Raw genomic sequence first — 11963 nt, 5'->3', positions numbered from 1 at the left:
CCAAATTATTAGAATTCACTTGAACTGGGCTTTTTCACAACTCATTTAATTTGTCATGCCAAAAATATTAAAATAATAGTAGTCGAGCTAATTTGCCCTGCAACGCGCCACACAAATTCTCATCTCTCATATTTGTATGCCATTACCAAATAAATATTTTTATGACATATTGTTAGAACCAAAAGTATTCGTCACTACTGCAAGCGCATATAATAAATAAATATTCCCAATATTTTTGTAACGACTTTATTGCTGCTTCCGTCGCCGTTAGATGTCAACTGCTGCTGCAAAATAGTTAACAAATTTTTATTTATTGCGAACGCCATAAATTATTTATTATATTCTTATGCCATAAAAGCAGTGACATTAGCGCCGAACGAGTGGAGCAGCAATATAAAATTAGCAAGTTGTAGAAAAAGATATTGGAATATTATCTGTATGCAGCCATATTTACACACACAAATTGCTATTCAACAAAACGGAGCAGTTATACAGCTCAATAATAGCATGCGCGTCTGACCAAGTACTCTTCGCGCGCTGTAGCGCTGCCAACTGATTGGCCCGCCCGCTGTGCGCTTAGCGAAATTTGCATGCAAATCAGCATTGGCTCGCTTGTACACGTTCGCCACTTGCGCGCCACTGCTGTGCTGTTGGCTATTTGTTAGCAAATTTCTTTCTTTTTATCTCATTCGCTATTTGTGCTTGATACACAATATATCTTTATTTTAATGGCAATGAAGTGATAACATGACCGAAAAATTCGTTAATTACCCTGGCTTGTGAGTCTGTATCTATGTGCCTGTGTGTATGTGTGTTTGTGGGCCGCGCATGCGACAACTGAACTGGATTTGCTGCGCATTGAGCTGTGTTATTTATAGAAGTTGATGATATATACGAGCGCGCAGTTATATTTTATATTGATTTTTGATTAAATTTTGCCTTAGAAAGGAAACACGATCACTTGGTAGGAGATCACTAATGATCACTTGTGGAGAAATATTGAATGTTGTTTATATTATATAATGAGTATCTGTATAAAGGTATAGGTAGTTCAATTACTTTATAAATAAATTTCACTTTTGCTCAAACATTGTTTACGATCGGTAAGATCAGTTTTGTCAACGCCGACATGATCACCTTTTGAAAATATGTGATCTTATATTGTCATTAGGAGTAAGTAATTTTAATAAAAGAAACTTTATGAAGAATTTCAAAACATTTTCAAACTGAAGATCAGTGATCTTCAAACACCTCAATACCTTCAATAAAAAAAAAAACATAGTTTTTATTCAGTAATTATCAGCTGTATCTGTTTACAATATTAAAAAAAATGTTGGCCAGAAAAATATTTAATTAAGCGACACATATGATTTTAAATAGTCCCAGATAGACAGATCAGTGATCACGAAAATAGTTTTACGGAAAAAATGTTAAAAAGTATACAAATTTGTAAGTATTTAATTAATACAGAGTGATAGTTTTAGTTCAAATTTAGTTCAATTGCTTCATAAATAAATTTTACTGCTTTCAAGACACAACGATCGGTAAGATCATTATTGTCAACGAACTCACGATCACCTTTTTAAAATATGTGGTCCCATATTACCATTTGGAGTAAGTACTTCGAATGAGTACTTCTAATAAGAAGCATTTATAAAGAATTTCAAAATTATGTCTAACTGAAGATCAGTGATCTCTAAACACTTCTTCTTCCACAAAATACAAAAAAGAGCTTTTAAAGTAAATATCATCAGTTTATGTTTTAAAATATTCCAAAACATTTTTTAAAGTGAAAAATTAAAAAAAAAAAAACAAATAATCTTTGATAAAATGATCAGTGATCATGAAAATATTTTTGTCAACATTTTCAAAAAAAAAACGAGTACAAAAATATATCTACAAAAATTAAAAAAATTAATCAATTTCACTAAAATATCCATTTCCATTTCAAACTAAACCTTCGTGGTCAAATCCAATGGTGTTGTTGTTGTTGGTGTCACGGCGCTTGCGACATTACCACTTGCTGCCTTCGATGCCGCGCCAACACAGTCGCCTACGCTGCCTACCCCAGCTTTCATATTGACGGCGCACTCCAGCGCAGTGGCTGCCGCGCTTAATCTCAAACGCTTGGCACACAGCGCATCGCTGTCCGACTGCTTGCCGCTAACGTTATGTTGTAACTTCCGCTTCACGACGTCCAACTGCAGAACGCTTTCATCGCTGTCGCTTGAGTTGATAACATGTGTTGTATTGTTGTTGCTGTTATTGTTGTTGTTATTGCTATTATTACTGTTGTTGCTATTATTGTTGTTATTGTTAGCGCTGTTGTTGTCATTGTTATTATTGTTGTTTTTGTTATTGTCACAGAGTTTGTGGAGTCTAGTATCAACTGGTTTATCCAAACCATCAATGTCCACCTGTAGTACCTCTTCTTCTTCAGCGCACTCCGCAAACGACTTTATATTTTGAGCTTGTCTTTCAGCGGGGCTACTGAGCTGCCGACACTTTGTCTGCTGTTCCTGTTCCATCACACACTCAATTTCATTATCGCTGTCGGTTGCTTGCACTGAGCCAGTCGAGCTGCACTTGCTGCTGAGCGAACTGCTCGCCACTGAGCTACAAGTCCTCATGCTCAAATCAATAGGATTGTCCTGTTGCAGTGTGGACTTCGCAGCTGGTGGTAAGGCGCTTGTTAGCGTTGCCACCGCTGGCGTTGGTGTTGTTGCGGGCGTGGTGGTGCTGTTGTTAGTATTGTTTGCCGTAGTCGTCGTAGTACCATCATCCTCGCCGCTATTGAGCACGCGATTATTCACAGGCGAATGCGGTGGCGTCATAGACACAACCAGTTCCTCATCATCATCTTCATCATTGTCGCTTTGCGCTTTGGCCGCGCGCTCATCACTATCGCCACCATTACCCACTAGCGCGTGCGCGTCACCAATAGCAGTTGTGGCGGCTTTTGTTGTAATGCAACGCGTCGCGTCATGCCGCTCGTCGCATTCCTCATCGTCCTCATTGCTTTGCCGACTACGCAAACGCTCGCGTCCACTCTCTGAATTCGGCGTCACCAAAGCGGAGATAGAGTAATCGTGCTTCGGATGTTCGGGCAATTTTGTTGTCGTCGGCGGTGGACTGTTGCGTTGTGACTTGAGCACTGCGTCTAAGTAGAAGCGCTTTGTGAGTTCCTCTGCCGCTTTACTGCCATTGGGTATATGATTGTTGTTAAGCGCGTCACCAGTCTTCGGACTCTGCGCGACACGCTCCGCTTCCTTACAGGCGTCCAGCTTATTATTGTGCGTTGTGGTGTTAGCTACTGTCAATGGTGAGCTGGGCGCTTGCATTGCGGGTGGAAAACGATTTTGCGCTACACTATTTGTATTGAATAGCTGATGCACAGCGGCTGCAGCCGCGGCGGCCTGTTGCTGTTGTTCCGCTGAAGTTTTCAACAGCCCTTGATGATGTGAGTACAACGCCGGATGGTAGCCGGGGAAGAGCAAGTGTGACGGTGGTAGAAAGGCAGGTGGTGGCATGACTGGCATTGAACCGAGTCCAGGGAACGGCAGCGGCAGGAAATGTGGCAAGTCTTTGCGTAGTTGTGGTGGTGGCGGCGCTTGCGCTGATGCACCGCCCGCCTCTGCGGCATGTTTGGCGCTCAAGTGTAGCAGCGCATTGGCGCTCGCACCACCGCGCGTATTAATTTCTAACGAATTATCTGAATTGTGCGAGTCAGGCGAGCTAACGGCCGGCGATGCGTTGGCAGGATGTTTGGCGGCCGCTGCTGCTGCAGCATATTCCTCGAGTCCCAACATTAGCAACTCCTCCTTCGTGCGTGGCGGATAGAGTCCGGGGTATGCGCCTGCATGCCCCAACATACCAAGCGCGGCTGCTGCGGCGGCGCTGCTGGGCGGTCCATGCGGTGACATGCCATGTGGCGCTTGTGGTTTCTGCCCCGGCATAAGTGGTGGTCCGCCATGTTGTGCCGCTGCGTGCGCGGCAGCAACTGCTGCCTGTTGCTGATTATTATGATGTGCTGCCATTGCTGCCGCAGCTTGCTGCTGCTGCTCTTGCAGTAGACAGTGTATTTTAAACCAATTCGAACGGCGTCCATAGCGTGAGCCACTCTTGGACATACCGACCATCAGACACTTGCGTAGCCGGCAAGCTTTGCATGCGGTACGATTCTTCTTGTTGATTATACATTCACCGTTATTCTTGCAATCACTAATGGAAGAGAGATTGTTGTAGGAGCGACCGAAGAAGGACTGAAAACAGAAAGAAAATAAAAGTGAAACATTTGCTTGTTTAGTGAATATTTTCTTGAGCCAAACAAATTTTGTGGCTTAATGAGATTCATTGTACTGAATATATTTGGATTTGGATAGTTATGAAACTGATGATCGATAAAAATAGTAAATCGATTATCAGCACTATTGTAATTAATAGTCTAGATTGTTATCGAGAACAAAGTTTGGAATATTCTGTATATAAATACTGACCTGCAGCACCAATTTTAGCTTTTACTTATATGATTATTTCTCAAATTACTTTAAATATAAATAAAATAAGATACCAGCATTGCAATCATTTAGAATAAACTTGTTAGCACACCTTGCTCCAAAAACTTGCCCTTTTCTGTAATGCCACCACTCACTCTACAAAAACTAATTAATGCCAAGCGAACGCTATTGTTCTTATTCTTGTTTTTGTTTCTTTTTGTTGCTGTTACGGTTTCTAATTTCCAATTCGTTTGTTGTTGCCTCAGCGTTCGCTTTATTGGAGCGCACTTATCTTCTTCACACCTTTCAAATTGACAGCCACGACAGTGTCAGCTGTCGCGTAGTGCCGTTGCAGCAGTGTGAATGTCAAAGTGTGCCAACTCGGGCAAAATAGCTAAACAAATACGCCAAATTGACGAGAAAAACAATAATGAATAATGAAAACAGCAAATACACACACATACAAACAAAAAATCATTAATTGCCAATTGAGGCTACAAAGCAAGCAAAAGAGACTCCGCTTACAAATGCTAGCTAATAAACTGTTAAATAGAAGACAAGCAAATACCGTTTGCTATGGCATCTTCAACGACGAACGACAGTGCAGCGCAACATCACTCATACGCCACCTGCACCCACTGCTGGCGCTGGCGCTGCGACTGTGACGTGCCGCGTTCACTCAATGCCACACGCCTTACAGCACACAGACATACAAACAAATGCTATATATATTGAGTTTATATTTACTTGGCATCTATTCTTGTTTTTCCTTTGTATCACTTGTAAATACTGACGTAATTGTGGCGCGTTGCATGTCTCAGAGTGCCATCGTTCTTGATTTTGTTGTTTTTTCTTCTTGTTTTTGGCCAGTGATTGCTTCATACTTAGATTTATCGTGCATTATTGTTGCCTGTTGATGTTGTTGCTGCAGCACAAACGAAACAAAAAGCGCGCATTTCCGACCTAGTAATCTTGATGCCCAATTAACCTTAAAAGCGACGCTGGTGGTGCCGGCTGGTTGAATTTGATTTTTAGACTTTTTCGTCTTAGTTTTTTTGTTTCAATTGATTTTATTATTGTTTTTTTTTTTTGTTCTTATGAGAAGCAGATATTATTGGAATAAATTGATACTAAATTGGTATTGAATTAATCAATTTGGATTATCGTATTTGGTTTTATGTTTTCAAAAAAATATCTTAAAATGTATATATTTTCTACAGCAGTTTTTCCGTGCTAGGAGTAATCGGTCGATATAGATTTTCTTATAAAAAAGCATATTTCTAATTATATTTTATTTTCTATTAAGCTATTATGGCTTCCCTGCACCATATTTGGGTAGAAAAAAGATAATACCAATTTTTTCAAACAATTTTTTCATTCAAAAATATTCTTTCTATAACACAATAAAAACCAATGATTATTGCTTTTTAATTACATTTGCCGTAATTTGGAATCATGAGTTAGTTATTTAGTGGAAAATCTGAAATATAAATACCCAAGACTTGATGATATAATCTGCCCTAGACTGTGGAGCCTAACTTACCCGAACAGAGCCGTACTTTTACCCTGCCAAATACCATTAACTCAGCAGATTTTCTTAAAATTATTTAGGAAATGTTTTTCATTAAATATGTCATTAATTTCTAAGCTTCAATATAAAAACATTAAACATAATCCGATGAAAAAAATATAAAAAAATTTATTGACAACAATTTTATCAAACAAAATAAAAAAAAAAAATTATTGACAAAAAGTTGATTTAAAACAATTTTGTTTCGCAAAAAAAATATTTTTTTTTGGAAAATACGTGAAAAAAATAATTAAAAAATATGGTAAAACCTTCAATACACACGGATATGAAATATTCAATACTAATTTAATATAAATAATCCTTAAAAACATAATTAAAAAATTATAATTTTTTTTTTAATTATTAAAAAAAATATAAAATAATAAAAAAAAATTAACAAATTATTATTAAAAATAAATAAATATAAAATTAAGTATTTAAACAAAATTTATAAATAGTAAACTTCTTTTGTTTTTTTAAATCTATTAAAAGTATGACTTAGCTAAAATTAATGGTCGGAACTTAAGAATCTCAAGGAAGTAAAAACATCTGGTCACCATGGCCTCTAACTATTTTTTCTCACAACTGAGTCAAACAAAATTCGGATCTTGGTGGAACTAATAGTTGAATTCTTACCTTGAAGTTATCAAGGGAGTCAGAAGCTCTAACTATATATAATTTTTTAAATTTTTTTGTACTCCTTATGAGTCACTTATGCTGAGGCGTTGAAAGATTTTGTTTGAAAAATTAGTTTAAACCCCTTTTTTAGAAACAAATTCAGTACCAACATGCAATGACGTCACTTAAATGCAAAAAATGAACCATCCACCTTACTAAAATAAACCTTGCCTACGAAATGCAGCAAAGGCAATATATATTCTGTTGAAGCTTAATTTAACTTAACTGTATTTTTATGCTATTTTGGCTAACTTCTTCACTTGTCTTTTGTTTTTGCACTTTTCCACTATTTATAACCACACAATTATTGTTGTTTTTGCTTTTGCTTTCCGTAATTAACCATCGCCAAACTGCAACAACTTTGATGGCTTTTGCCATTTGCGCTTCGATGCATTGAATTAAATTGTTTGTTTGCTTAGTTGTCACGGAAAAATAATAAAAACGGAAAAAATAGAAACAAAAATTAAAACAACAACAACAGTATATTGGTTTATTGCTGCTTGTGGCAAATGTTAATGTTGTAGGTGGCACTTAAGTGTGTACTATAATTCAGTTACTTGTGTATATCTGTATGTAAGCAACTTGCCACAAAGCTGTTCGGCTTGCTTGCCGCTTGTGATGTGCAAAGGTCACTGCTGAGAGTGATGGCTCGTAAAATGAATCATTGTCAAGTGAATTATGGATTTTTTATTTGTTTTTGTAAGGATAATTTATATTAAACTATTATTGAATTTTTCATATACGTGTGTATTGAAGGTTTTGCAAACAAAAATTGTTTTAATTATTTATTTTTTTAATAAAAAGTTTGTCAATAATTTTTTTTTATATTTCCTTTGATACAATTTTTGTCAATAAAATTTGTTTAAATATTATACTTTCTATAATTTTTTTTCATATTTTTTAATACTTTTTTTAATATTTTTTAAGTATTATTTAAACTAAATTATTACTTAATTGTGCATATATGTGTGTATTGAAGGTTTTACCATATTTTTTAATTATTTTTTTCACATATTGCCTAATAGTGAAACAAAAATCATTTAAATTTTTTTTTTGTCAAGAAATTTTGTTTAATTACTTATTTTTATAATTTTTTGTTTAATATTCTTTTAAGAATTATTTATATTAAATTATAATTGAATATTCCATATCCATGTGTATTGAAGGTTTGCCCATATTTTTAATTAATTTCTAAAAAAAGAATTTTTTTTGCGAAACAAAATTTTTTAAATTATTTTTTTTTTTATCAATTTTTTGTAAATATTTTTTTCTTTGATATAATTGTTGGCAATAAATTTTGTTTAAATACTTTTTTTAATATATATTTTTTTTCTTAATTTTTTTAAAAATAATTTTTTGTAACAATTTAATTTTTTTTTAAATATTATATAATTTTAAATTAAGCAACTTATATACACGTTAGTTGAACTAGAACTAAAGCCCAATATATGTTACCGATAAATATTGGTATAACAATTATATGCGATTTCACACATTTTATCAGTTAACCCTTCCTTATTTACCATTTTAATCACCTATTTTATACATCTTTTCTATTGTCTTCCTTACTACCTTAATTCTTTATCACTAATCCCATTAGTTCTCAATAGAGATCTAAGTGCTTGGGTATAAATACTGTTAACTTCCATTTTTATTTGAAACAAGAGTTAATATAAAGAGAGCGCATAATAAATGAGAAATTTACCCTCATTAGCAGTTAATAAAGTACCGCTAGAATGGTATTATATATGTATATGTATATAGACATATAAACTCTAACTCATATAAAATTCAGTTTGAGGCGTTGAGTGGCAGTTGAAAATACAGTTCAGTTCTACTTTATTTCTTTATTATTTTACTGATATATATACTATAGCTTCACCAATACTTGAAGTGATTTTACATCGCTTTTCATGCTTACTTTGCTATATTCAACTCAAAACTATAAAATAAAAGCGCAAAGAAAGCTTTTCGTAAGGGTAAGACACAGAGAAGTTGACAAAAAGTGAGGCTTAGGCTACTAGATTGAAGACAGATTGGACTTACAGTTATTATATTCGCAACACATAACCTTAGTCAATGGTGAACATAACCTCCAATTCATTGATACACTTATTTCCACTTTAAAGCCGCAAAAGGCTCGCTTTTCTGAAAAACCTTAAAAATTAGTTCACCAATAAGTTGTACTTTTTATTACAGAAACACAATTTTTTATTTCCCTCACTAAATAAAGCGCTCACTCATAGCAAATCACGCAATTAGAGCCTACAACCGGCAATCAAAGCGATTTGTGTAGGCCGCTAAGTTTATGCGAACCGAACGTTATGCTTCATTTAATTTCATTTAGTGGAACACAATAAATAAACTAACGGTGTACTTAATTACAATTGGCAATTTCCATAGAGTCCACAGAGTAAAGCAATATTTTTCATGTTAGAACGCGTATCGCCTGTTTCGTTTGCCCAGCGCCAAGTTCGTGGCTTAAGTCTTTTGTAAGCTGTACAAATGCAAGGCAGCAGACATTATGCAATGGCGAGGCAAGAAATCAAGAATAAACAGAGCTGAACTGACGGCAGAAGAAAAAATAATGCTGACGCTGCAAGTCAATGTTAATGTAAACAAAAATAACAAAAAATATTTTAAGAAAAAAATGAATGAAGAACAAAAATTGAAAAAAAAAATTAAAAAAAAAAATGGAAAAAATACAATAATCAGCTGCTAGCAACATATAAGTAACTCTAAACTAAAAAGAAAACTTTAGCAAAAAAAAAAAACAACAACAACAAAAAAATCACAAAAATATCACAATTCATGCAAAAATCAAAGCAAAAAGCAAGCACCACAATGTAGCCACACATAATGAGCGCCAAATCAGCAATAACAACAAACATCGCTTTAATTGTTGTATTGTAAGCAAAGTACGAATACACACACACATACAAACATAAATACAAACATCTATCTGTGCATACACTTGCATATGCGCATAGCATTAGCTAATGATGAAGATGAGTTGAAGGTCGTTCGCGCAAGTCGCATTAACTACTTGAAAAACAAAAACAACAACAACAGTAACAACTATTAGTTAGATACACATAGTATAGCGCATAGTGAACTGCTTGTAAATAACAAAGCTGCACGAATTGTCAGTGCAGAGTGCAGTTCACTTCATACACAAACAAATACACAGAGAGACACACATAAGTTCACGTGTGTGCATTTAAATGTGTATTTACAGCATTGTTGTTCTATAATTGAGTATACGCGATTTACTTTTTTGCAATTGCAAACGAGTAATGAGGAAAAGTTTTAGAATAACAAATGAATATGCACAAGTTATGGTGGCAACGAAGTGTCGCTTTAGGTTTGTTAAAAAATTCATATAATGGACGTGGATTTATGGTTGAATATATTGATTGTAAGCACTAAGCACTGAAATTTAAAGTGTTATGAATAAAACAATTTCCAGCTATGATAAAAATGAATTCAAGTGAATGATTTGGTGTTAAAAATATTTATCTATATTTGCAGTAATATTACATTAATATTAAAGGAAAGGGTCACACCAAAAAATATACCCAGACAGCCAAGTATCACCAATCAAGTAATTTTTAGTGTTAAAGAGGTAAGGAAATATATTTTATGTGATACGAATTGTATTTTTTTTATATTTTCAGTTCACTAAATTATTTATAAAATGCTCGATAGTCTACTCGACATACTCTTCTGTTTCCACTTGATTATTGAATTAATTGAATCAATTTTGAAATGATATTTAGTAAATCGTGTAATGCCGGTGTATCCAAAGATTTAATACATTAACTAACATTTCTCTTAGATCAAAATAAGAAGGCCTCTGAATTAATTTTACATCAAAATGAAATGCTCAGTGACAATTTGTATCTATACCTTATGGATTAATTTAACATATTTGATATGAATAAACTCTGAATCTGGTGATACTAGCCGGCTACTTTCCACTTACAGAAACTTTTATCTTTAACAATTTTCAGTTTTTCTATTACATTGTGAACAATTTTTGCTTTTCCTAAACTTTTTTAATTTGCAGTTTCCTATACATCTGCAATTGATAGTTTTCCCCGTTTTTTCTCAACTTTCCTATTATAGCATTTTATCCGATATATATGTGTTCTATTCGTGGAAAACTGTATATCGAAAAATTCATTTTTCTCATGATGTTGAACAATATTCTAATTTTTATACAATTTATATTTTTATGTCATAACTGTCTTCACAGATAGTGGAATGGATATCAGCCATAATTAATATGCTTATAACGGTATATCCAAAATCACAAGTCTCTCACTCATTAAAATGCTTGGACAAAGTAACAAGAGGTAGAAATGAAATCTAACTACATATCAGGGTAATGCTTCAGCAAACCCTAGAGTTAAGGGAACACCCTCCCCCATTCTTGGTTTCAAATAATCGATTTTTTTTAATTGAATTCGAACCTAGAACTATTCAGGAATATTCCTTTAAAATGTCAAGTGAAAATTTCAAAAACTCTTGAAGATGAAAAAAAAAGATTCAAAGGTTCACCATTTTGTTAATTTTTGTGCAAAATTAATAATCGTAGTTCATAGCAGAGCCAACATGTACTCTTTCTAATCCCGTTGGAATTTTTGATTTTAGATGTACCAGTGAGAGGAAATCACATGCGCCGCCGAAAAGAAGTTTGATCACAAAAAAACAACAACAAAAAAATTATGTAACTTTTTTTTCTTCTTTTTTAAGTCTTCAAATAAATGTATGCAAAGTTACAACCCTAAAAAATAATTTATGTTCATTTACCAGCCCATTGAAAATCGTCAAAATTTGAAATCGAGAATGCGGGGGTCCCTATATAAGAGTTAAAAGAGTAAATTCGAGAGCCTAAACTGAGCAATTGAGTCGAAATTTAGCTTATCAAGATGAGAATATGTTTTCAAACCAACAGATGTTATTAAAGGATACAATAGGACTACTTTAAGATTTACTTACAGTAGAAAGTGCTTGAAAAATAGTAGTGAGAAAGTAGTGAAACACTTTTTCTGTGACTTTCACAGTCACCAATAAGATATTGAGTAATAGAAAAATTCGAGTCCAAAGACCTTTCTAAGTGTAAAAATGACCATAGAATTACATTGAAATGATATTAGCATGCCCTAAAAGGGTTGTGCTTAAGCCACTCATGCCCTAATTAAAATAGATATATA

The 11963-nt window shown here is 34.2% G+C and overlaps 1 protein-coding gene across 1 annotated transcript in view; it reads right to left on the bottom strand.

Moving 5' to 3' along the window:
• Positions 1 to 1910: 1910 nt before the first annotated feature.
• The window catches only part of LOC105215616 (knirps-related protein), a 72250-nt gene continuing 62197 nt past the window's right edge, over positions 1911 to 11963 (bottom strand). Inside the window, exon 5 of the mRNA XM_029043329.2 lies at positions 1911 to 4262. Coding sequence (XP_028899162.2) covers positions 1953 to 4262 — 2310 coding nt within the window. The 3' untranslated portion in view covers positions 1911 to 1952. The remainder of the gene's footprint in view (positions 4263 to 11963) is intronic.

Source organism: Zeugodacus cucurbitae, chromosome 4 (genome assembly GCF_028554725.1).
Source record: "Zeugodacus cucurbitae isolate PBARC_wt_2022May chromosome 4, idZeuCucr1.2, whole genome shotgun sequence".
Taxonomy (NCBI): Eukaryota; Metazoa; Arthropoda; class Insecta; order Diptera; family Tephritidae; genus Zeugodacus; species Zeugodacus cucurbitae.
The sequence above is the reverse complement of the archived record's forward strand: the minus strand, read 5'-3'. Positions and strand labels throughout refer to the sequence as shown.